General features: G+C 39.3%; 1 protein-coding gene across 1 annotated transcript in view; it reads left to right on the top strand.

The window, feature by feature from the left end:
* KCNH5 (potassium voltage-gated channel subfamily H member 5) overlaps positions 1–27,604 on the top strand; it is a 305,105-nt gene that overhangs the window by 86,629 nt on the left and 190,872 nt on the right. Inside the window, exon 7 of the mRNA XM_046647837.1 lies at positions 4,147–4,573. Coding sequence (XP_046503793.1) covers positions 4,147–4,573 — 427 coding nt within the window. The remainder of the gene's footprint in view (positions 1–4,146; positions 4,574–27,604) is intronic.

Genomic DNA, 27,604 nt, shown 5'->3' with positions numbered 1-27,604 from the left:
AGTACCTGGCATGTTGTAAGTGCTCGATACTGTTAATACCTTGTCTCTCTTTTCCAAGCAGCGATGAATGATCTTGCTTTCTGGTTGGTTTACTGAGCAGAAGTATATGGCACAGGCTAGTTGAAATCTTTGTGGTGTCCTTCTATCCCTGGTGCTCTAACTCTGATGCAGGTCATCTATACTAGGATTATGCAGAATAAGCTCAACCCTCATCAATGCCTTGTGTATTTGAACCCAGTTATAATGCCCTGCCCCAGTCTCCTCTTTTCTATTTCCTTCCACATTTCCTAATAGGATGTAATTTTGAGTTCTTTTTTTGACAGTCTTCTTCTGGATATATTCCATGTATTTCCTACAGGTGTGGCCTGGTCAGTGGAGAAATTAACATGAATTTCTCTTTCATACTGGATGCCACACCTTTATTAATGCAATCTGAAGTACATTGACTATTTTCTGAATTATGCTGTTAAATGATGTTTACATTGTTATTGACTAAAATCCCCCAAATTAATTCCACCCACATTTGCTGGTGTTGAAAAACTTTTTGGTTCAACTTTTTTTTTTTTTTTTGGTCAGGAAAATTGGCCCTGAGCTAACTTCTGTTGCCAATCTTCCTCTTTTTGCTTGAGGAAGATTGTTGCTGAGGTAACATCTGTGCCAATCTTCCTCTGTTTTATGCGGGAGACCACCACAGCATGGCTTGACGAGCAGTGCTAGGTTGGTGCTGGGGACCCAAACCTGCCAGCCCTGGGCTGCTGAACCAGAGTGCATGAACTTAACCACCACATCACCAGGCTGGCCCTGAGTTCAACTTTTTATTGAATGTATTGACTGCTTAACATGTTACCATATGCCAAGCTTCATAACTGACACTAGATATCCTCCTCAAGGGGTTTAGAGTTTCCTGAGATGTCATGCATGCAATCAGAGACATGTAATAAAGTGTTATTGTGATAATTGTTGTAATAGAGATGTGCAAATAGTATATGATAGCACAAAGGAAAGATAACTCACAGTGGGGCAGAGGGTGAGGATATGACAATAAAGATGATGGGGGAGGATGAAGAGGTCAGGGAAAAGCATATAGAGGAGAGAGTGTTTGTCGTAAACTATAAGTAAGACCCTAGCCACCGAGAGAGTGGGAAGAATGAACCCTTTAAGAAGAGGGAACAATTTGTAATGTGGCATGCAACAGCATGGATGCTCTGAGTATGGCAGGGGCATAAAGAGCAATAGGAATTGGTGGGAGAGATAGGCAGGTGTACCAGGTCATGAAGGGCTTTGCATTTTACAGGAGGGAGTTAATACATAATCCTGCAGGTACTGAGCCAGCATTAGAGATTTGAGATCAGAGAGAGACATAGTTAGATAGATGTGATTTTAAAAACACCAGGCTGGTAGCCTGTATAGTGTGATCTGTGAGTTAAAGGGAGTGAAAATAGAGGCTGAGTGGCCAATGGAGAGGCTATTCATGTCAAATGAGTGAGAAAAAACCTGAAGTCATGACCAAGACATGGCCTTGGGAATGGGGAAGAAGGGAAATCTTTGAGAGCTTTAAGTAGACATATTTTGAGCACTTGCTTGGGCACTTCGAATGGTGGGAGCCTCAGGACTTGATAACTGGCTGCATGTGGCAGGAAAGGGAGCAGCTGAGGCTCAGCCCCAGGTCTGAGGGGCTGGGTAGATAATGACATTAGTTCACTAGAGTAGGAAGTGGAGAACTGATTCAGGAGAAGAGAAGGATTCCCTTTGGGGCCTATTACCTTATGAACATCTATGAGACATATAAATGGAAATGTATAGTGGTCATTTGGCTTTTGTATCAGGAACTCAGGGGACAATTTTGTGCTAAGAAGTGGACCAGTGAATCGTTCATATATAGAAGTTGGTTAAAACATGAATATGTGGTCAATCAACCAGAAGAGGGCTGAAGGTAATTATGATGAGAATCCTAACACATCAGAGAAGCGTGAAGAGGGGTAGGCCTAGAAAATGATTTTGAAAGAGCTGTCAGTTGGGGAGTTGGCTAAAACCCAGGAGAAAGTGTTGTCATAGACCCTGTGCCAGAGAGAGTTTATAATGCTTACAAAATATTTTGTAGTATTTAAGTAGTGTTGGGCATTGCTATAGAAAACGGTGCTTCTTGATTAAGTGGAGTCCAGAGCAGGTGCCCCTCAGGGTGGGCTACCTCTTTCTAGAAGGATCTGCCTACCTCAGAGATCAAGGGAGCATATCCTCCCACCATTTGGGCCTAATTCTGGTAGACACTCACTCTTCACATTCTGGTTGAGGATTGTGACTTTTTCAGTTTGAATGGGGATAAAAATTTCCTCTCTCTTTTTCCTTCTTTTTGTTTTTAGAGAAAAGAATTCAGGTGGAAAAGACTTTTCTCTGCAGTATTTAAACAGAAGTACCACAGTTCCTATAAAGATTTGGACTGACTGGAGAACATCTATGGCAACACTGTTTTTATTTTTAAATTGCACCCTGTTTGAGTTTGTCATGCGTTTTGACTGCGGGTTTCTTCAGAGCAGAAGCAGGACATATTTGTCTTAATGTCCCCAGGGCCCAGCTCAGAGCCTGCCCTGTAGAAAGGCTCAATAAATGCTTATTTTTGTCTCTCTCGTTCATGATCACGTAGTTCCATTTTTGAGAGCTTCCGAGCTTTCTGGAATCTTCTTACCTCTAACATCTCATGTCATTGAATTATGCCATTTCATCTTCTGAGTTTTATTAATGCTACTCTTCGGAAATACCTAAAGTTAAATATCCTTTTTCCCCCAGAGTGTTCAAGTGAAGTGAGAATTTATTTTAAGACTTCATATATGCCACAGCATTGAGAGTAGGAATTAAAATAGAGCCAGGCCTGAGGATGTCAAGGTTGAGACAGAAGATTGTCAGGCTGCTCCTGCTACTTTTACTTCCACAAAGTCTGCTGTTTCTACTTCTCTTTGTTCTCTCTCTTTCTCTTTCAAATTTTTATTTGGCAAAATTTCAAACATATATTACTCTACAGAGTATAGAATAACCAAATGCATTCTTAACCTTTTTCACCTTAACTGTCAACTACTTTATGATGCCATAATTAGAGTCTTCTTAATGTCACATCTGTCCCACTATACCAATAAATTCCTCCATGTTGGTCAGAATTAAGCTCAGACTAATTTACATTAGATTCCTTGTCTCCCCTCTGGGAGACAGAATTAGCAGTAAGGGTGTCAAGGACTCTAGGTGACTTAGAGAGATGATCAGATGAGAGGCTTCCAGGAGCACTGCTCTATCTTCCCTCCCCACATCAGGAATCAGGGATGCCTTTATCTTGTCTCCCCAAGTGGCTTATTATATGCTTCCAAAAAAGCAACTGTGGAATCTTTGTTGACTGAGTAAAATCTGTGCTATGTTTCTATTTGGATAATACTGTATTTGGTATTTTAAGCTTCTCAACAAAACATGAATTTTCTTGCTGCTGCTCCCTCATGGCATCCTTTTCTATGACTATTGCCTAGAGGATGATAGGATTTTGTAGGTTATGCACTCATTCTAGGTTCAGTTTTTTTCACTTTTTCAGAGCTCTACAAATTTAGTGCTTATCATGACTAGGGCAGGAGGTAACGAAACCAGCAATGACATTTGCTCAGAAGTATTTCCCGTGTCCTTGCCAGTAAGATTGGGATTCTTTTTCAGAAGTTTTGCTGTTCATAGCTATTATAAAGTAAGAAATAAATTTAAATCTTTTGGAGTAGAGAAAAGTTTTGTAGGAAGAAGAAATAAAAGGTCTGAATTCATCACCCTATTTCTGTACTCTGTATATGTTGCATTTGAGCAATTTTCTCCTTTGGTTTTACTCTGTGATGTTTATACTACCCTGAGGAAAATAAATTAGGTCTTCCTTAGCTAATGAAAAGTTGTTTTATCTAATAATTCAAAAATATCTTATTTCTGAGTGGGAAGGAATCTGCGTTTTCTTTTTAAAAAAGTTTCTTTATCATTTCAGCTTTTTTTGTTGACAAAGTCAGAGCTATATTATGTGTATGTTCTTAGTATATAAATGGTCATCAAGTTCATGAAGGTGAGCCATTGTGTTGTCTCCTGAGCCTTTTCTTTTCAGGAAGTGTCATGTCATGTCATTTCTTGTCTTTTATTCAGGGAATCAGCAGTCTCTTCAGTTCTTTAAAAGTGGTGCGTCTCTTGCGACTGGGCCGTGTTGCTAGGAAATTGGACCATTACCTAGAGTATGGAGCAGCAGTCCTCGTGCTTCTGGTGTGTGTGTTTGGACTAGTTGCCCATTGGCTGGCCTGCATATGGTACAGCATTGGGGACTACGAGGTCATCGATGAAGTCACGAACACCATCCAAATAGACAGTTGGCTCTACCAGCTGGCCTTGAGCATTGGGACACCGTATCGATACAATACCAGTGCAGGGATATGGGAAGGAGGACCTAGCAAGGATTCGCTGTATGTGTCCTCTCTCTACTTTACCATGACAAGCCTTACAACCATAGGATTTGGAAATATAGCTCCTACCACAGATGTGGAGAAGATGTTTTCGGTGGCCATGATGATGGTTGGCTGTAAGTATCTTTTTTTTCTTTTTCTTTTTAAAAAATTAATGTTGTGGCAATTTTCCAGGCTCCAATCTCTGTCAGGATTAAGATGAAACTACTTTGTCTTCTGAAAGGTGTTTATAATCCATATCATGTGCATTGGTTTAATTTTTATTCAGCCTTAGAAAATAAAAATGCAAAATAATGTGTTTTACTTTTTGTATTAACACATGTAATGTGTTAACACTTGAAAAACAATGTGGATAGAATGTTATGAAAATCAGAATGGGAACTCTGTGATTTACTTTTCTTCATAGCATTGTACCTGGCAGAGCTCTTTCCAAGGAAGACCAGAATCTAGACAGGCAGCATCTGGTACATTCCACAGATTTTGTTGGCAATGAATTTAATTCTGCAGAAGAAGACAGGATCTGATGTGAGATACACAGTTCATAAAATGTTGTAGTTAATAATTGAATTCCTGAATTAAAGTCGACCTCAGGATACAGTTAAATGTAGATTTTTACAATTAATACTAGTAAAAAATGTTTGTAAATCTAGTCTCCATTACAAACACTCTAGGTTGAATATATCCCGGTGTGAGAAAATGAAAAGATTAGTAAATATAAGCTCAGTCAGCAATGACAAGAGTGTGTAAGATTTAGCATGCATACCTGAGTACTAAATGTCTTGATGGCGTTCTTGGGAGTAGAATGCGCTCTAAAGGAGTGAAAGACTGTGTATTCTACACTCAACCTGAGCCTGGATGATGTCAGAAAACCAGAGCATTAAAGAAATACAGACTAAAGAAGCTGTTTTAAAAGAAGATTTTAAGGGAGAATTCGCCACTACTCATATCTTCAAGTTGAATTAGATGATTTATCCAAGCCTAGTTCTGATACGTGAAGTAACCTTAAGACAATGGAAATATGTTTAGTGTATTAGCACCTGTTAAGCCTTTGGGTCATGGTTATTGGTATTTGGCCTAAGGCAAATACCCTTTTGAGATTCCACATTGCAGAGGTCTAAATTTTGACTCTGATGGGAAAGATGTGAAAGTTCAGAAGTGTTGGCTGGCCCAGGAAGGGTCAAGATCTTGGGTTTAAGCAAGGTAGTTTTCAGAGTTCAGAATGTCTAAAAGATATTGAAGCACCAATGTTAGTGGTTGTTTAGCTTCCATCCCTCTATACCCCTGTGAACAGGAATGGAAACAAGAACACACAGGTTCTATTTGCTGGTTAGAGGTAACAGACGGAGAGTGAGAATTCCAAGTGCCGTTTGCTCCAGAGGCTTTTAGGAGGAAAATGTTCTTTCATACAAAGAGATCCTGATGATTAAACTGTTGACTATACACCAAAAGTGGTAAGATATATTGGCAAAAATTGCTTTATGAATTCAGAAGAGAACATTTTGTCAGATGTATTTATTACTATACTACTTTTAATATTATATAATGCATTTTGCTTTACACTTGAGCATAGTTAGATTTAAAAAATTTTATTTTGAAGTAATCATAGATTCACCAGAAGTTGCAGAGATAGTCTGGAAAAGGCCTTGTGCCCTTCACCTAGTTTTCTCCAATAGTTGCATCTTATATAACCCTCGTACAAGATCAATATTGGCGTTGGTACAACGCGTGTGTATAGTTCTGTGTTGTTTTATCACATGTGTAGACTCCTGTAACTACCACTGAAATCTGGATATGGAAATGTTCCGTCACCACGAAAATCTCCCTCATGTTACGCTTTTATAGTGAAACCCACTTTTTCCTTCCAGCATCCGTAACCCCTGGCAAGTACTGATCTGTTCTTCATCCATATGATCTTGTGATTTTGAGAATGTTATATAAATGGAATCATACAAAATGTGACCTTTTGAAATTGGCTTTTTCCACTCAACATAATCCCCTTGAGCTCCATCTAAGTTGTTGAGTATATCAACAGCTTGTTCCTCTTTACAGCTGAGTAGTATTTCATGGTTTGGCTATACCACTGTCTAACCATTCATCTATTGAAGGACATTTTGATTGTTTCCAGCTTTGGGCTATTACAAATAAAGCTGTCATGAACATTTGTGTACAGTTTTGTGTTTGGACATAAGTTCTCAGTTCTCTGGGATAAGTAGTCAGGAATGTGGTTGCTGGGACAAATGGTAAGTGCATGTTTAGTTTTTTAAAGAAATTGCCAAACTCTTTTGCAGGGTGAACGTATTAGTATAGTTAGATTTTTCAACAAGAGAGTAATAGGAAATAAAATCTATGTAGAGCTGAAGGACATCATTATTTATTTTCTTTCTCAAACTCGGGAATAACCCTAGATTCTTGCATTTCTCATCTATTCCATCTATTCATAGCATGTCTTGTTGACTTTACCTTCAAAATACATTTCATTATTTTTTTCCACTTCTGTAGTTTACCACCCACGACCAAGTCACCACCATCACTGGCCTGGATGTTTACAGTAATCTCCTTTATGTTCCTTCTGGTTTTACCCTTGCCCCACAATCTCTACCCAGAAGCTAGAGTGGCCCTTTTATAGTAAATAAGATCACACCATTCATTCCCCTGCTCAAAGCCTTCTAATATTTTCCATTGCACATAAGATAAAATCCAGACTCCCTACCCTTCTATCAAAGCCTTAAGGGCCTGGCCCTTGTCTGCCTTGGGCACTTCACTTTCTACCATTCTTGCGCTTGCTTCTTCCACTCCATCCACGCCAGCCTGTGCACAGCAAGCTCGGTCCTGTCTCGGGGTCTTTGTACTTGCTTTCCCCACTGCTTATGACAATCTTTCCCTGACTTAAGCCCTGGATTCATGCAGGTCTTCACCCAAATCACTCTTCAGAAATTCCTCCCAAAGCTACCTTACTATAAAAAACACCTCAATGACAGTGACCCCTATTCCCTGCCATGTAACTTTTTTCTTCATTATACCTCCCCAGACCTTAAACCATGTTTGCTTTGTTTTTCTCTTCCTTCAGAATGTAAACCCTCTGAGGGGGGCCTTTGTCTGCCTTTTTTTGCTTCTGTATACTCAACTTCTAAACAATTTTTAATGCCATACTCAATCTCGATTTGTTGCATGAATGAAGTTGTCCTTAATGGTTGTAATGAGGATCTCCTGTCCTTGAGTCCACTCCAGTTAGGTCTCTGAAGAAGATACAATCATGCTCTTTGAATTTTGGCCCTCATTCCTTTGTCAAAGCTCTGGTAAACTCACCTATCCTGTCTGCCTTTGGGAGAGTAGTAGCTCCTTTCATTGTATTGCCCCAACCCTAAGTTTCTTACTAGGCTGATGGTAAGTTCTAAGACGCTAGTCAATGGAAGCACCAACAACTCATTCTCCCACCACTTTTTACCATCTACCTACACTGGAAATGTTCACATAGACTCCTTTGAGTTTTCAAAACTTCATTTGGTTCAGTATTGGTTCCATTCCTTCTCTACTTCATGCATAACTGATTATATCTCTAAATTTCTTTCTCCTCTCTTCTTTCCCTTTTCTTCAGTTCCTGTCTTGATTTCAAGATGAAGACCTGGGCTTAAAGTTGGTCCTTTTTCTTCCTGAGTATGCACTATTTCCTTTCGATATCTGAGCAGTAGTTTTCTGTTTATAAATCAATTTCTGGCATCTTTTGCTTGTTGAATTTGATTTAATTTTTATGCCTCTGAACAGGTCTGGTTTCTATAGCCAGAATCTTCCAAGGAGATGCCTTTTAGTTTCTTTCTTAGTCCTTGGTAATTTCAAGGTGTGTTTCCTTTGCAACAACCCGAAAAGATGATAGAAAACTGTCAAGACCCATGAAGTGTTACAGTAACTTCCCACAATTCCAAAATGTATTAGACACACATGCACAAAATATCAATCAAATGCAGCTATTGTGGCTGTTTGTAATCTTAGTGTTATCTTTTTCCTACAATAACTCCAAGGAAAACAAACAAAAATAAAGCACCAGAGTTCCTAGAACCTGATATGTATTATCAGCCAGAGACCTAGTTAGGGATTTAGTGGTGTATGTTTGTATGTGTGTGCTGGGGAAGGAGTGTAAGGGAAGAGGGGGATAGGAAACAGAAAGTTTCATGCTTTCAGTTGTGCTAGGATTCTAGCCAATCTAGGCTGGCTATTTGATAAGCACCACATGGGACCTTATAACACAGGAACCGAAAAAGATGTTTTATCAAAAGCTTGATGGAGACGCCAACTACCTGTTTTCTGTTGAAAAAATAATCACTACTTATAAATGATGGCCTCTTTTTCTGGAGAAAATCATCTGAAATTTTGTGACTTCTAGCAAAATTTAGAAACTTCAATGGCAGCAATTCTAGTTCCTACATTCTTCCTGAGTCCTCTTCTTTCTTTAACGGGCTTTCTTCTCTGACTCCTAGGTTCTTTCCCCCGATGCTGAATTTCATGTGGATTCTGCCCAGGGCACAGTCTCAAGGTTCTCCTTGTTGATAACAGACATATCTTCAAAGAAAACTTATGACCGTGGCCTCCCTTCAATCCCAGTCACCTGTGTTCTTTCTTGTTCCCTTTTATGTCAGCAGTATCCCAGAGTATTTCTCTTACATGCTACCTAGGAGTTTCTTAGTCTTAAATCCTTTGATTCTACGTGTGCCCAGGGTGGAGAATCCTCCTGCTCAGATTCCAGAACTGGAAGGGTTGTTTGGATCTCCTCAACATATGTCTACCACTATGCATTCTTTACCTCAAAGTTGTCTTAGTTTTGGTGTGCTCTATGCCTTGAGTGAGCTCCGTGGCTCTGGCAGCAGCCATTTCACCCCAGCTCCCCCTCATTCCTCCGTATCTCTCCATTCATGAGTGAACCTGACTACTCTACTGACCTTCATGAAGTTCAGTACCAAAGGGCTTTTGTGAAAGAGGATATTTTTGCAGTTTAGTTCTATAGCAATTGTGGAAAATGGCATACATGTTTTTAGATCAAGATGTGGGTAATCTCTTTACTAATTTACTCAATAAATACTTAATCATGCCTTCCCGAAATGTTTTCTAATCCATTTCATTTATATAATCTAATTGAACCCCTAATAATTTTATTTTTTCCAAAGATTAGCATATTGGCTAATTTTACTTCTATTCAGAAAGCCCCTTAGTACACAGATGATTTGTTTTGGCGGCTATGAGACAAAGGCATATGAGTATGGAATTTTTCTGATATAATTATCCTTTTGTCCTAATGTATTTTTATGAATCTTTTTCTAAATATTTATCAACAAAGCAGTTGCTTACTTAGTTCCTTCTTCATTACTAAATAATCACATAACTGCATTTTAGTTTAATCCATTATAAAAACCTATACTTTTGCATCTTTCATTATAATTTTATAAAACAAGAAACATATAAAATAAAAATATAAGTTATGAATAACTTTTTGCCCTAAGTAATTTATGTATAACCGTAAATCTCTCTCTCTTTCTCTCTAATTTTTGTTTGCTTGCTTTGTTTTAATACACCATTAAGTATTAAATTAGTAAACATATAGACAGCATACTCAAAGGACTACAAGGTTAGACTTTGGTTATTTATTTTTTTTAAAAGCATTTTTCACTCTTTCCACTGTTGCCTGCTTGGTTGCTAAATTGAGGCAGCCTGATTCGCGTCATGTATGACAGTCAGAATCTGTCCTGCTAGGATGCCATGCAAAGAAAGTCTTTAAAAGTAAAGCAAAGCAAAACTAAAAACTATAGATATGAAAACTGCTGAGGTTTAATTGGTAGACAGGAAATAATCCAGTTGTAACAATGCTAATTTGCAATTTTCAAATAGGATGTAGTTGATGGTAGCTCAAACATCTAAGAACTTTCTGTAATTGGCTGGTATGATGCATAATGCAGCAGGCAAATGGTTTAGCACATTTAGAAGCATAGCAGGACCATCTGCCAGAGGGATGTGTACAAAGGGAGATTTCAATCTCCATGTGGGTGGTTGTGTGTCACCAGGGAGCATTTAGTGACACGCTGGTCACTCAACATCAAGCAGGGGAGACTGATGCCACACATCATATTCTCCAGTTGATGAGCTCCTTTAGCATCCTCTGTGGAGTTCAGATAAAAGCCAAGATGAGATTATGGGCATTACCCTTACCTTCCTCCATAGGAAAAGGAAATAAATAGAAGACGGGGAGACCCAGGGATTTGGAGAATATAGAATAAGTTGAGGGCAAAGGTCTGTGTGACCTTGGAGAGTCTTTGAATCTCTCTGGGTTTTAGTTTTTTCAATTGTGAAATGAAGGAGTTGAAATAAATGACTTTTAGAGTCCCTCTCAGTGCTAACATTCTATATGTCTAAGATTCTGTCAGTGTAGTTCTGCCGTGGTCCATAGGATTGGGCTGGTTATTGGAGATGAGGTTAATATGGAAAAGGAAGAGGTGTTGCTTAAAGGTTTTAGGGCTTTTCACATATACTGCATACCTTATTTTATGGAGAGTAAGATATGTCTTGTATGGAATATGTTCAGTAAAGAGTGAAGAGGAGAGACTGTCAGGGAATATTATAGAGAAAAGAAAATATGCTTTTGGAAAGAGGTGTTTTTTTTTCATATCAAAATTAAGCAGCTAGGAAGACTGAAAGACATTTGCTTCAGGGCTTAGGAACCAGGCCCAGGGAAAGTCTGTACACCATGCCAGTGGGGACTCTGAATGGTATTTGGCCCAGACGGACATCCAGGCAGGATTAAAAGTGAGTTGTTACCCTTTTCCAATATTAAAAAAAAATTCCTCTACAAATCTTAATGTGAGACTTCAGGTGACTCAGATATAATATTTAGTTATATGTTAGATTTTAAGTTTTTTCTTGCCCTTGCTATTGTGGTATAGGGAGGAAATGGAGTGTGAACATGCCGATTTTAATTTCTGGTTTTAGTTTTAGCCAGATGGAGAGAGCTTTAAGCTTAATGTTTATTTTGGAAACTGGGTCAATTCTTTGTGTCTGCTTTACCTCTGCTTGTAAAAAAGACTTTTTCTTCTCTTTTTCTTTAATGAGCTGCATATCCCATGAAGAAAAACATTTCCTGGAGCCCAAAGTTAAGGATTCTAGGCACCTTTTTTTCATGGTTTAGTAGTTTCAGATGTATAATCAAGTAGTTAGAAAAAGATCATGTGAAGTACACTTTATCCCCTGTTTCTTATTCAAAATAGAACTTGTATCTTCTGCAGGAAGATTCTTCTATACTCATGTTTCTTTTTATGCATAGTCACATTTTCACAAAGCCTCTTAGATTCTGTAAAGGTTGAGTTTTCCAAGAAAACAATAGGAAATTTTTTCGGTGGTGTATTAACTAGCCTGGTCTCTTTGTGAGGGCTTTGTCTCTGGAACCATCTTGTGTCCCTGTATCACTCAAAATTATTTAATTCTTTCAGCATTGTGGCAGGTGTTCTTGTAGGTATTGGTTTAGGGAGACAAACTAGATACTTCCTGGCCCTCAGTAAGTTAGTGGTATGGTGAGTGTCAGACAAGAAAATCACTGAATCATCTCTCTCTCTCTCTCCCATTCTCTCCATCCCCATCCCTATCCCATGTCCGTCTCCACCCTCATTTCCATCCCATCCCCATCTCCATTTCCATATTTATCCCCATCTTCAACTCCATCCTCATCTCCATCTCCAACTCTGTCTTCATCTCATCTTTCTTTAAACTGTGAACTTAGAGCTATGACTTCGAACAGAAGAATAAAAAAGTTAGGCTGAGGGGCTGGCCCCGTGGTTGAGTGGTTAAGTTCATGCACTCTGCTTCGGTAGCCCAGGGTTTCGCCAGTTTGGATCCGGGGCTCGGATCCTGGGCGTGGATTTGGCACCGCTCCTCAGGCCATGCTGAGGCAGTGTCCCATATAGCACAACCAGAAGGACCTACAACTAGGATCTACAACTACATATAACTATGTACTGGGGGCTTCGGGGAAAAGAAGAAGAAGAAAAAAGATTGATAACAGATGTCAGCCCAGGACCCAATCTTAAAAAGAAAAAAAAGTTAGGCTGAGTAGTAAGGCTGGAAAGAACAGGGTCTATGCTGTCCTCTTCTTCACTGTATGTTTAGCACAAAGCCTTGTGTCTCATTGATAGTTGTAGTCATTAAACATATGTTGCATAAATGAATGAATGGAAAAAGTTCTCCTAGCCTGAGGAATCCACAAAGCTTTCTAGGAGGAAGTGACTCGAGCTCAGAATATAAAAACAAGTAAGTAAATGAGGCAAGACTTGGGTACTTTCTAGGTGAGCAGAACACATGCTCCTTTTAAAACACAGGAATGAAATGGGTCGGCTTTTTTGCTGAACTCCATGTATTTCACTTTGGCTTGAGTGGAAAGTAGATGTGGATGGGGAAGAGGGAAGGAACCAAGATGTCAAAAAGTCTTGCATAGCTTGATAAGGAGTTTGCCTTTTATCTTAAAGGTTGTGGGACAAATAAGAAGAATTTTATTCTTTAGTATGAAAGATAGGTTGGGAGAGATAGAGGCTGTGTGCAGAGAAACCAGTTAGGAGGCTGGTGCAGTGATCCAGGAAGGTGTCAACTGAGGTGGTAGGGATACAGGGGATGGTGTAGTTTTGAATTGGCAAAATCTTTTTCTTTTTTTTCTGTAAAAGACCAGATGGTAACTATCTTGGGCATCATGGGCTGTAAGGTCTCTGTTGCAAATACTCATCTCTGCTGTTGTGGTGCTAGAGCAACCACAGACAGTACATGAATGGATAAGCAGAGCTGTGTTCCAATAAAACTTTAAACGGGTGGCAGGCCAGATGTGGCAGGTGGGCTGTAGTGTCCCATGGTCTAGTGTGGACAGCATGGTTTGTGAAAAAGACCATGGACTTTGGAGTCAGAAAAACCTAGGTTCAATTTGTTTCATCGCTTATTAAGAACTTACATCAATTATCTAAACCATCATCTGTAAAATGGAGATAATAGACCCTACCTTACAGTGATTTGGAAAACTCAAAAAGAGTTTGTATGTACAGTTCCTGAAACACTTTCTTAAGTTGTTATTGGTAAGTGAAATCAATGTGTGGGATATGGTAGAAAGGTCAGTTCAAAAGGACTTGTAGATTTCTGGCTAATTCAGCTGAGTGAATGACAAAGCTCTTTTCTAAGATAGGAAAGAAAGAGCAGGTATACCTGAGGCAAGAGGGTAATTTTTTGTGGACCTGTTGAACGTGAGGGGGCTTCAGGTCATAGTTGGAAATGTTCGTTAGTTAGGCAGTGAAAAGTGTGGTTTGGGGTTCCAGAGATGTGAGGCATGGAGAGATCTCTTTGGGAGTCACAATGTAGAGAAAGTAACTGATGTCAAGAGAGTGTAGGATAGAGTTGGAATGATGGTGGCTGAGGGGGGACACTTGAGGAAGGAGAGCCACAGAAGGGTGAAGAACAGAACCCAGAAAGGTAAAAGGGAAGAAGAAGAGTCTGACTCTGGAAGAAGAGTTTGTTACTAAAAAGGATGAGAGAACTTCAAGATGGAAGAGGAGCAGAAAGACAAATGGGACATCGAATCAGGAGTTCTGCCTGGCATTAGGAGGTCATTGGTTCCTGAGTAGTTTCATTGGATGGTTGAGGGGAGAAAGCCACATGAGGAATTTGTCTTCAAACCTTTTTTTTTCTAATACGAAGGGAAGTAATTTTGTCAGTAACCATTAAGCTAGTACGGTAGATTATGCTTACAGAGTATTTTTCACGACCAGTGATTCTTTCTTCTGAATAAACTTTCAAATTCAACAACAAATATTTAAATTAGATTATTTGATGAATTACATAAACATGGGGTTTTCCTTTCATGTTACAAAATGGAAAATAAAATTGACTTGGGAAGAAGTTTTTATGAAATTCCACTTTCTAAGATAGGTATTTTAGTCACAGGAGAATTTTATTTACTGATGACTACAAAATTATATGGTGACCTTCCAATAAATTTAGTGTTTATCCCTATGAATGTGTATATTGCCTGGGATAGGTTGTTAAGCTGGTAGGTGAAGTAGTGCTCTGCTAGAGAAAATACACTGGTGACTTACATAAGCCTTACATACATCAAGGATCAACTGATATATGATTTTAGTTTTGCTGGAAATAAAATACTTAGAAATTTTTTTCACAGGTTGAAAGACTAACAAATTCATGGATGAATAGATTTAGAATTTTTAAAAATGAATGTCATGTCCAATGGGCTTTATGCATGAATTTGAGAATTGCTTTGGTATGCTCAGAGAGGGGATTTTCTTTGGAGCAAATTCTAAGCCAGTTCCTAAGTGACTGCTTCTTACCTATTACTTAATATTTACATAAATTGTGATGACTGAGTCAGGCCTCCCTGGGAATTCAGGTGCCAAGCACATGGGCTTTGAGAACAACATCCAAGTCGACTCTCAGGAAATACTGGAGGATTTCAAAAATTCTCTCTGAGGCTAGTTCCGGAGCTACCCTTTTAGATCCTATCTTCATTAAAGTTAATTTATGTTTAGCAATCTCCAAAAGTATTAAAACTGTGAAAGTCTAATTTGGGAGTCTTACCGAAAGCCTTAAATGAATGTAAGGGAAGGACATTAAACTGATGCCTCCAGTTACACTTTGGCAAAGCAGACAGGTCTAGAGTTGACTCTTCTAATGAGACTTTGAGGTGGGAGCCATTGTCCTCAGGAACTTTTTTACACTGAGCTGTCTATGACTTTGCCTGTCAGATTCCTCAGAAAAAGCCTCAAAGGACTCCTGTAGTAGGTGTGTTTCCCCAATTCCCTTCCCTTAGCAGGGCCTACCTAGAGAACATCACTCCCCTCCTTCCTACATGCACCAACACTCTAGGTTCCATCATCTTCTGTCCTTTTGCTGCACCACGCCCTGAAAAATTCCCGGTCTGTGCAACTCTCACATCATGTTTTCTTCCCACCTCTCCTAAACTTATGACCACCCTTCTTCATCTCAGCAGATGGCCTTGCTTTCATTTCTCTGAAAAAGAAAGGATAGCTGTAGCAGACGTGCATTCCTGTACATTCCTGACCCTCCTTTTCCACAGGAGGGCTGGAGGAGGGATAGGGTGGGAGTAGGGCAGCCCAACCACATAGGACTTTATAGGCCAAAGTAGTGGCTTTTATTCTGAGTCAGATGGGAAGACTCTTGAGGGTTTTGGACCAAGGGTGGTATGATTTGTCTTATGCTTTGCAAATATCAATCTGGCTGCTGTGTGGAATATAGACTGCAAGGGGTCAAGGATGGAAGAGAGCAGCTAGGTTAATAGTCAAGGTGAGAGATGATAGTGGTGGTAGTTAGAATCGGTTAGATTCTTGACAAATCATTAGGACCAACAAAATACAAGGGTATGAGAGAAAGTGAGAGTCAAGATTTACTCACAGGCTTTTGGTGCCAGCAACTGTGAATGTTAGGTTGGCCATTTGTCGTGTCGAGTGGGCAGTTACTTGTATACGTCTAGGCTTCTGTGGAGTGGTCCAGGGTGTGGACATAGATTTGCTTTGTCCTTTGATGTTTTATTCCCTTCAACTGTTCAGCCTTATTTCTTCCATGTTGTCCATCTCTCTATCTCTCTGCTGACTCTTTTTCATTAGCACCTAAACGTGTTCATATCTCTTCAATCCTAAAAAATATGCCTATGTGAATAAAACACTCAACTTTGCACTTTCTTTGCCTATTATCTATCTACCAATTCGTCCCTTTTTAAGCAAGCTTCCTAAAGCATGTGTCTCCATTTACTACTTATTGAAAGGGACTTCATCCCCTGTACCACCTCTCAAAGTACATTTGCTGGATTTCACGGACACATTTTCATCCATATAGAAACCTCTCCTTTGGCTTCTTTGATGTTGATCTCTCCCTGGGCCTCCTCCCACTGCTCTAGCTGTTTCTTCTCTGTTTGCTTTGCTGGATGAGTAGACTCTGTCTCTTAAATATTGAATGCTGTGATATTGGGAACAAATTATTGAAAGATCAAGGGCAGCTCTCCTGATTGGCTGAGCAGTGTCTCCCTACAAGGCATGATTTAAGAGGAGCCAGCCAACTTCCAGATATCTCCCTGGTCACTTTGCCTGATGATCCCTGCTTTGTGTGTCATTCCCCCGAGAAGGCCCCTGTGAAACTGCCGTTTCATTCTCTGAAAGGTGGAAGTCTCTAGCTACCAGTATGGACTGAGTTTTACACTAGCTTCAAATGTCGCAATGAACAGAAAAGAGATGCTGAGATTTCAGTGAGGCATGGAGAAAACATTTGGAGCATGGAGTGCTGCCTGGCTGATGTAGGTGGCAAGGAGCTCAGGTGATGATGCCCACATGGAAGAGATTCTTCAAGAAGGACTCTTTTTTTTCTTGCTCTATGGTGGAAAAAATAATTGGAGGTTGATAATTCACACCCATTTTCTCTCGTTTCCTGCCAGGAGAACTTCTTCCCCAGTCTGTCTAAAGTGTCCGTGTCCTCTGTCTCTTTGTTATGGTCTGTAATTATAGTCTTCAGTTATTTCTTGAAGTATTTACTGTTCGTCTATCCAACTAGAATGGGAGCCACAAAGAAGGCAAGGAGCTTGTCTGTCTGATTCAACCCTGTATCCTGGTGTAACAGAAACATAGTAGGTGCTCAATCAATCCTTTTTGAACAAATGAATGAATTCTGATACTCCGTATTTGAAAACTTATAAATTCAGAGCAAAGCAAAGCCACACTAGTTCTCCAGACCTAAGTATTTCAGTGGTGGGTTTACATAAGAGATACAATGAAACTTGGATTTGTGAATATGTGGCTGACTTCATTTTGCTATTACAGAGCTCAGTTAATTTATGACCTCTCCTTTCCCTCTTCCACCTTTCAAATGCCCGTTGATGCTGTGTCTGTCTTATGTTTTCCTACTCACTCTGTCTGTCACATCCCAGACTTCTGGATGGGAAGCAGGATACACTTCTCTATTTTTGGATTTCTCCTCAACCTATTTCAGGTTTATTTTTTTCACCTATATTTGTTTCTATTCTGCCCACCTTTTTTTCACTCCCCCTACCGCCACTCCATGTTTTCTGGGAAAAGAGCTAAATTTTACTAGTAAAAACAAAACACAACAAGAACCAAAAAGAAAGCCATTTGCTGTCTCAAGGGCCTGGCACTTGCAAAGGAAATCTACGCTTTCAAGATTATTGTTTTGGCTATGGGCTTAAAAAAAGTCTAACTTGAAACTCAAAGCTATGCTGCCTTCTTTGTTCTTGGCTATATCCACACACCGCTTGAGAAATGACTGCCACTGTTCAGTGGGAGGACTGCAGAGAGGCCATTAGGAAGAACTAGGAATTAGAGTGACCTAAAATACTCTGTGTGTGTGTGTGTGTGTGTGTGTGTCCCCGTGTACACGCACTCGCATGTTCTTCAAGCTCAAACATGAGTGAGTCCTGGCGTAGATGAATTTGCCAAACTCCCAATCTCTTTGTGTTCATTGGCCTTAGAAGGGAGCCACCTGGAAATTTAAATGGTTTGGAAACAGCTGTCTGTACTATAGACAGAATTTGATGATGAAGTTTGGATATTCTATTCTACAGGCAACATAAGATTAGGATTGTTTCAATTTAGACTAGAAGCACGAATATTGTTTTTGTTGTTTTTGTCTGCTAAAGAAACAAAATCATAAAAGTGTATTTTAGAGAAATATGCATCTTGAAACAAGTGTTTCCATGCTCTCACAGGGAAATTTCAGTGGCTTCTGATGTTTGATGAGAGCCTTCCTATGGCTGTGTGACTCTAGCTGCTAACTTAGTCATCAGAGAGAAGTTTCCAGAGAGGAAATGGTGATGGTAATGGGATTTGGTTAATGTGACAACACTGGAGAAGACAGCTGAGACAAACAGGAAAGGAGCAGGGCCCACAGAGGAAGGGTAGGAAATCCCAAATATTTTCTGAAATTTCTCGGTTTCTTTTAAATTTTATCTTCATGGTAATTCAGATTATCTGCCTGTTCTTTTTTTTAATTTAATTTTTAGATCAAAGTAATACATACACACAGTTAAAAGAGCTAAATAGTGCTGTAAGATTTGTTTCAACAAATAGAAGCTCACGGTTCCCCAGGACTTTTCCATTTCCCAGAGGTTACTTTAAAATATGTTCACTTTTTTGGTGATATTTATGTTTCTACCTCTAAATATCATGATTATTGGAGAGGATTTTCAGTTTTAGTCATTATCTATTGACTTCCATCTTTGGAAGATGAAAATATAGTTCTCTTTCCTGCCCCCTGTCCCTTAACCACCACTATATACACATACATATATTTTCCAATTTTCTGTCTTCTCAATATATTTAGATCATAGTTTTGGTTGAATCAACAGTCTGTTTTCATTATCATGACTATGCAAACACTATTTATACCTGAGTCATGCGATATACTATCATTATTTTTCTGTGTGACATTTAGTGTTCCCCAGGGTAATTATTGTCATTAATTTTTTTTTAAGTTTTCTATGTGCTTCTCTTTATTTCACTTCCAAACTCTCCTCTGCTGCATGACTCTCATCTCAGTATGCTCATAGTGGGTAGTGATCAACTTCTCGTCTTTGGAGGCATTGCTCCTGGAGCCTTCTGGCTTTCTCTAGTCTGGTCTAATCTCTATGGACCTGACTCACAGCTTCCAGACTGATATCTCCCTTCATCCGTGATCTTCAGGATTCCCTTGCCTTTCTCTTTTGTGGACCCCCTGTTTCCTCTATCTGTTTTGAAGGAACAACTCTTACAAGAGCCTCCAGAAAAAGGATGCATAAAAGATAATTTTTTTGAGATTGTATCTGTCTTAAAATATCTCATTTATCCTTACACTTAATTGATAGTTCATCTGGGTAGAGATTTAAAGGTTAGGGATGATTTTATGATAGAATTTTGAGGCATTCCTCCTTTTTCTTTTAGTTTTGGATGGAACTTTGGACTTATTTCACTTAGCATAATGCCCTTGAGGTCCATCTGTGTTGGCTCAAATAGCAAGGTTTTATTCTTTTTTATGGCTGAAAAATATGCCACCACATGCATATCACATTTTCCTTATCCATTCACCTGTTGATGGACTCTTAGGTTGTTTCTATATCTTGACTATTGTAAATAATGCTAAATAATGCTGCAGTGAACATAGGGTTGCATACATCTTTTCAAGTCAGTGTTTTTGTTTCCTGCAGATAAATACCCAGAAGTGGAATTGCTGTATCATAAGGTAGTTCTATTTTTAATTTTTTGAGGAAGCTACATTACTGTTTTCCGTAGAGGCTGCTTCAATTTACATTCCTACCAACAGGGCACAAGTGTTCCCTTTTCTCCACATCTTTGCCAACTCTTGTCATTTCTTGTCTTTTTGTCTTTTGCCATTCTAACAGGTGTCAGATGGTATCTCATTGTGGTTTTGATTTGCATTTCCCTCATGATTAGTGATGTTGACCATCTTTTCATGTACCTGTTGGCTATTTGTTATGTCTTCTTTGGAAAAATGTCTATTCAGATCTTCTGCCAATTTTTTATTGGATTGTTTGCTTTTTTGTTATTGAGTTGTATGAGTTCTTTATATATTTTGGGTATTAACCTCTTATCAGATATGTGAATTGCAAATATTTTCTCCCAGATGGTAGGTTGTCTTTTCATTCTGTTGATGGTTTTCTTTGCTGTGCAGAAGCTTTTTAGTTTGATGCAGTCTCATTTATTTTTGCTTTTGCTTTTGGTGTTAGATCTATTCAGGTCTTAATTCTTATAAATAATATGTTTTTATCTCTCCCTCCTTTCTGGAAACCTTTAGAATCTTCTTTTGGTACCTAATGTTATGAAACACTATGGGACACATCTTTTTCTATGAGTCTATTTTCATCCACTCTTCTAGATTCTCAATGGTCATGTTTCATCACTTGAAAATACCTATTATTCACTCCTGAGAAATTTTCTTGAATTATTTTGTTGATAAGTTCCTCTATTTTCTTTTCTTTATTGAAACTCCTATTATTTGGAAGTTGGACCCCTGGCTTGATTTTCTAGTTTTCTTATCCTCTTTCTACAATTTGCTATGATTTTGTCTTTTTTTCATTTATGGTCTGGAAGTTTTCCTTAAGCTCGTTTTCAATCCTTGTATTAAGATTTTATTTCTTTTAGCCTCTATTAATTTCTAAGAGCTCTTGAGTTTTCTCTTTATTCTGGCTTGTAACATCCTGTTTTTGTTTCATGAGTTCAAAATCTTCTCTTCTTTCTCTGAGAGAAGTTTTTATATACCCATGTAGTCTCTGTTTCCTTTAAGTTGATTCGGGTTTGTTGGTTTTGGTCTCTGTTTCCCATGTCGAAGGCTTTATGCAGATGCCTGGGAATCTTGGCTGTCTTTGTAACTGTGGCCTTAATGTAGGGAGATCTGATTGGGTTATTTTGTGGGGAATGCTCAACATCACTATATTTACATCATTTCTGTTGGGCTGCCAATTTTCCCCAGAGAGGAATTTTTCCAATTTCCAGGTTGGAGAATATCAGCTTTGCTTCTAGCTTTCTGGAAACTGAATGGAGACATCGAGAAGCGGTTTGACATTTAGCGTGTAAACTTTCACATGGTCCCCCTGATTTCAGTATGGTACCCCTACTGTCTGCTGTTCCCTCAGGCCAGAGACCCTCTCCAGTCTTCTGCTAAGGTGTGAAAAGGGAAATTGCTTGGCTTTGTGGAATTAAGGAGAACATCTGGGAGATGCATATCCATCTACTTCTTAAGCAGACTTTCAACAAATCCTTCAGTTTCAGCTCCTCCTTTGCCCCTTCCCTTCCAGAGGTATCTGGTGGTAGCGTAGCAATTCCTGGGATATTTGGAGGTTCTGCAGTGCAAATCAGGTTGACTTCTTGGCTTTCCCTCTGCTGGTTTAAGATTCAGATTTCTTGGATCTGCTGAGTCAGTTACCACTTGTCCTGCTAAGTCAATTACTACTTGTCCTATGCTTTCCAGCTTTCAAAATTTTGTTGTTGTTTTGTGTTCTCCTATTCTCCTTGTTCTTTTATGGTTTAAAAAATCCGTTTACTGTTATTTTAAGGAGTTTTGAGAAGGAGCAGAGGTGCATACATGTGGTCAATTCTCTGTCTTTGGCTGAGCCTCTCTGTCTCTTTGCATGGTTCTGTCAGTTCTGGTTCTTGCTTCTCTTTCCTTTGTTTATTATCCAGATTTATACAGCTCTGGATATAACAATTCCCACTGATATTTACCACTGGTTTCAAGCTAGTTGGTTAGTAGGGACTTGCTGAACTCATCAGAGATCCATTGCTATAATATCTGTCTACTTAGTCTCTAAGTCTACCCAAGTGTCTGCATGGCTTCTCAGCTATGCTGTATGGTCCCTGACCTTTGGAAGTCCTGTGCTGTTATGACAACCTCTGCTCAATCATTCTCTCTGGCATTCTTCCCCTCTGTATTCATTAGAGCCAAGTTTACTCTTATACTACATCAATCCTCAAGCCCATCTCCAGCATAGCATCTTTAGCCAATTCCTTAAGTATGTAGACTTACACTGTAAAAATGATCAAATACCCTGTCCTTAGCTAGATTGAGTCAAAGGTCTATCCTTTTCACATAGGTTTCTAATTTAGGGTTAAAGAAAGGCAGGAAATTTACCAGCATCATGAATGAAGCTGCACCTAAATATCTTCAATTTCTTAGAGTCAGGCTTCTTTTACACTCTTAGGGATTATAAGTGGTCGGCAATAAAGGAGTGAAAGGAAAAACCACTCTTAGTGCTATGGGTTCAATTAAAGCAATCAGGGCTAAAATTTCTCTTCTGTCAGCCTTTAATAACAGCTTTCTATAGTACACAGTGAATTCAGCACAGTGATGTTTGGATTTTGTTGATAAACCTGTTATGGGTGTTTTTCAGTTTGTTTGGGCTGAAATATTGTCAGCTGGAACACCTCACTGAGGCAGTCAGTGTAGGATGGGAACATATGTGTCTTTGATGAAAGCTACTTTGCAGTGAAAATCACTGGGATTCCTATGAAGCTATATCTTGTGAACATTGTTATATAAGTGCTACCTTTAAAACCTGTGTCTTGAGTCTCGAGTAAATAGGTTTATAGGGCCTACAGCTGAGCAGGAGCGAAAATAAAATGTCTCACTATTGTGGTTGTGGAACTTTTCTGTTGTCAGATAGAACTTTGCCTACATAAATTTAAAGCAGGGGAAGCCTGACTAATAAAAAGCACCATGGTTAGTGGTAAAAAGTCAGCTTTAAAAATATCGTGATTAAAGGCTCTGTCCCCATTACTAATTGAGTATCCAGAATTTCTGGAATAGAGTGAAGAAGGGAGAAAATGGTGGGGGAGATGGTCAGAAAGATAATGGGACCTGATCATTCGGGGCCCTGGAGACCACGTTATTGTGTGCATGGGAACCTCTAAAGGGTTCCGAGCAGAAAGCGACATGATTTGGCATTTTAACAGGGTCACTCTGGCCACTGTGTTGAAAATAAATTCTAGGTAACAGGAGGGAAGAGATAATTCGGGGAGGCTCTGCAATAATCTCAGTGAGAGATGGTGGTGGCTTGGACTGAGGTAGCAGCAGTGGAGAGAGTGGGCAGTGGTTGGGTTCTGGTTATATTTGAAGATAGAACCAGCAGGACTTGCTGACATATCAGATGCAGGGTGTTAAAAGAAGAGAGAAATTAAGGATGCCTCCAAGTTATTTATTTTTTATTTTTTGGTCTGGGCAGATTTATGGATGGAGATGATTATGGGGAAAGCAGAGGGATTTTATTGGAGGGGGATGTGGCGGAATTAGGAGTTAAATTTTGATGTCGTGTTAAGTATGAGATCCTTGTTAGATGTATAAGTGCAGCTGTCAAATAGGCAGTTGGATAGAGAAGTCTGGATTTCAGGGGAGAGAGTCAGGCTGGAAACACAAATTTGTGAATGGTTGGTGTGGAGCTGATATGTAAAGTGTGGGTGAGACTCGTTGTACTCTCTGCAGGAGTGAATGTGGATGGAGAAGGTGTCTAAGAACTAAGCCCTGGGGCTTTCCAATATTTAGTGGTTGGTGAGATAAAGCGAAGCCAGAGAAGAGACTGAGAAGGAGCTGTTGGTGAGGTAGCAGGAAATCTAGGACTGAAGTGTCCTGTGAGCCAGGTGAGGAAAGTGTTTCAAGGACAGATGAGTGAGCAGCTGTGACAAGTGCCACTTACAGGTTAAGCAGGATGAGGCTTTGCAACTGACCATTCGATTTTGCAGTCTTGGGGTCACTGGTGATCTTGAGCAGATTTGATGGAATCTTGGGGGAGAAAGCTCTTACTAACCTCTTTAAGCTGCATTTTCCTCACCTGTAGAATGGGGTGATATTACCCACTTCATAGGGTTTTTGTGAGAAGTAAATAAATTGATTCATATAAAGCACTCAGAACAGTGCCTAGCACATTGTAAATGGTAAATAAATATTTATTTTTGTTGTTTCTAGAAACCTATATTCAGGTGGACATTAATTGTCAGGCTTGACCCTTTGGGGAGGTCATACAACTAATTAAGAATCCACCTAAATGAATGAACATCCAGTCCAGGTACCTCCCTGCCGGGCTCTCATTGAGGACCTTGTCCAGAGTCTCACCAAAATATAGGTAAATCTGCACAGTGTGGTAAATCTATCAAGCAAGAAATGAGGCTTTCACAGCCTGCCTTCTCCTGCAGGATCACTTGCTGGGTTGTAGAGATCAGTCCTCTTGTTTCTGGGTGCTTATCTATTCTAAATCTCAACCGAGGGTAATGCCTTGTTCCTGGATTTGCGGTCAGAATTCATCAATTTTGTTATTATTATTTGAAAATTACAATTGGGCTTGCCTTATTTCTAGTTTTGTGCCAACTCTATCTTCCTCAAACATAGGTGGCAGGGGCACAGTTATCTCTTTGGCAGGTTCTCCTCAGTGTCTTGGCATGAAATCTGATGGGACCAGAACACATGAACTCTTTTAGGGCTATTAATAGTTTGTTTTCTTTTTTAATCAATTTGTCCCTGTTGGGTTCATGTCTTTCTCAGCAGTGCTCATTGTAATCCATATTCTAGTCTGAATATCATTCTGCTTGAAGTAAAGGAAAGGCTGAGCAGGAGTTGAGGACGGGTGTATCCTTTGTTTCATCCATCAACATTGACCCACGGCCCAAGGAGCAGGTGCTATGGACTGAATTGTGTCTCCCCAAAATACATGTGTTGCAAACCTAACCCCCATGTGATTGTATAGCAGACAGGGCCTTTGAGGAGATGATTAAGGTTAATGAAGTCTTAAGAGTGGAGCCCTGATCTGATAGAACTGGTGTCCTTATAAGAAGAAGAAGGGACACCAGGGTTCTCTCTCCACCACGTGAGGACACAGCAAGAAGGTGGTCTTCTGCAAGCCAGGAAGAAAGCTCTCCCCAGATCTCAACCATGCTCGAACTCCACTGCCAGCCTCCAGAGCTGTGAGAAAACTAATTTTCTTCTTTAAGCCACCCGGTCTGTGGCATATTCTTACGGCAACTTGTGCAGACTAAGACAGTGGGGCTCTGCTTGCTTTCTATTTATTGTCCTTTCCATTGCTTCTCAAACATTAGTTCTTTGGGCACTTTATATCTCCTAACAATCTAGTTAACCATCTATGTAGATAAGCATCCCTATTTAGGCTTTGAAATACTGGCAGCTTCTCTAACTTCATCCAACATAGTACTTTGTGCTGAAAGCCCTCTAAAAGTTTCCTAAATTGATCAGAGCGGCTATGAAGATGTACTCCTAATTTATCAAGTTCCTTAGCATTGAATTACTTTAATTTCCTAGATTCAAAGGGTATGGTAGTTGATGCAAACCTACCCCCTCTTTCTTCCTTGGATCCTTTTCTTTCCTCTCTCCCTCTTATTTTCCTTCTGTACTAACCGCTTGCAATATTTCCAGCCTGAAACATCTTGAAATGTTTACTGTATGGTATTTCAGGATACATGAAACATTCATCCAGTATTGATCAGTGCTTTGTAATTTTTAAAGTTGTGCACCCTATAGTGGCAAGAAGAAAACCATAACAATGCCTCTGGTTTATGCATTAACAAAGAAAAAATGCCAGTGAGATCTTTTTTCTGATTGTTCTAGATTTTATTTTTCTTATATGGGCATTTCTTTACTCTTTAGTATTGCGTCAGAAAGCACTAAAAATTAAACTATTGTTTGTAGCCTCTGGAAATCCATAATCATAAATCTAACTTCAGATTCCAGAATTACGTCTACAAGGGTTGTTTAGAGGCTGCTCTGTGGCCACATGATCCAGACTGTGGACCGTCCCTTTCATCTAGGCACAAAAGAGAATAGCTACTTATTGGGAATTTAATGATTTAAGGACACCAAGTGTATGTGCCAGCATACAGCGGGAGGGGACTGCTTAATACTTTAATTTCTCTATCTTCTTCTGTGAAAGGCAGAATGAATATGTATCTATATTATCTCTAGCCATACCTATAGCTCTATATAACATTATACACTTAATTATATATAAATATATATTTTAGGCTGACACAAATCTGATGTGGAAGAATATTCATTATGGTACTCAAGAAAAAAAATAAAACAGTGTACCTGTGGAGATTTTTCGAAGAGAAGGAGGAAACATTTGGATGAACAGTTCAATATGCAAGCTACAGTTACACAAAAGAAAACCCATATGATTTAACGCCATGCATTAGTTTGTTTTAAACCTTTTGCGTTTTTTTTTTCAGTTTAAAATGAATATGTGCTTTAATTAGTTTTGAAGTGCGATAGGGAGGCGTATGTCTTTTAGTTAAACACAGAGTAATTTATGTGATATTCTCTCCCCTTATTCTTGGTGAAAGCTCTAAATTCTAGTTAACCAACGAATTGTGGTCCGTAGAGACCCAGGCCAGCCAATCCTTAATGTGTTGAGAATGTGGTTTGGCTTTTTTTTCTTATTGCATTTAGCTTATCTGCAAAGAAAGCATTTCTAGGTCTTCATTCATCTATTGATCAGTCAGTCAGACAGTTACTTGGCATGTTTCATAGTTAGGTATATCTACTATGTAATACAAATTTATGTGTGTATATATACTTGTACCCTCAGTGCCTTGATATCTTTCTCCATCTGGCTCCCTGCCTGTCTCTCTCTCTTTCAAGAGACAGACAGAGAGAGAGAGATAGGTATAGGTATAAATCTAAATATACGGGCCTAAGGATACAAAATCAGGTAAAGTCCTTTTCCTGTTCTCCAAAGCTCAGCGATATCAAAGGAAAACTATCTTATTAGGCTGAATCTGAAAGACGTAAAACTTAGATACCTGATTACACTTATAAAAGGCAGATCCCAGAATGTATATCCTCTGCATCATTGTGTCCTGGAATAAGCCAGAAGAAGAGCTTGCTTATAGATATAATCATACAGTCCTATGTATGTCATAGAGTGGCTATGAGGCTAGATGAAAGAACACAGAATGAGCATGTTTTAAGCTTTTAAGCATGAAAAATTATTCTTGATATTCTTAGAATACTCAGAATCCAGCTCCTATGCATCTACCCCTGTTAAAATGGGGCAAATTAAGAAGCATTTTATTCATCATGTCTTGGCTGAGAAGGCTGGTGGGTGAAAGGACCTGTCTTGTCCGTTTTGAAATCAGTTCATAACCAGCCTGGCGGACCCTGTGAGACAGGTCAGTCCTGATTCTTTGGAGGCCTTGTGATCAGCCACCGAGATGGGGCAGAGCTGCGTCAGTGTGGCTCTCTGGTGTCGTGCCCCCCAGGATGATTGCTTGCTCTTCCTGTGTCCAGAGGTGTGGCGCTCTAGTGACTCACTTACAGTCTTGAGAAATTGTGTGGCTTAGTCGAGATTTTCCAGGATGTTGATGACTCAAAACTCGATCAGACCAGGCTGGCGTCGTCTCCAAACCTTCCTCCACCATGCTTAATGTCTAGGTGAGAGCTAAAGCATTTTCTTCTTGTCACTAATGTCCTATTAGACACTGCATATTCTGTAATGGTTTTGAGATTCTATCCACAAAGTCATGAAAACACAAATCATACTTTCCTGTATTTTAAAGAACCAGCTTAATTTATCTTCCATTTATTTAGAGAAGTGAGAGGTTAATAAGTGCCTATTT

The sequence above is a fragment of the Equus quagga genome, chromosome 20 (genome assembly GCF_021613505.1).
Source record: "Equus quagga isolate Etosha38 chromosome 20, UCLA_HA_Equagga_1.0, whole genome shotgun sequence".
NCBI classification, from domain to species: domain Eukaryota; kingdom Metazoa; phylum Chordata; class Mammalia; order Perissodactyla; family Equidae; genus Equus; species Equus quagga.
Note: the sequence above shows the minus strand (reverse complement) of the source record. Positions and strands in the feature narration are given on the sequence as shown.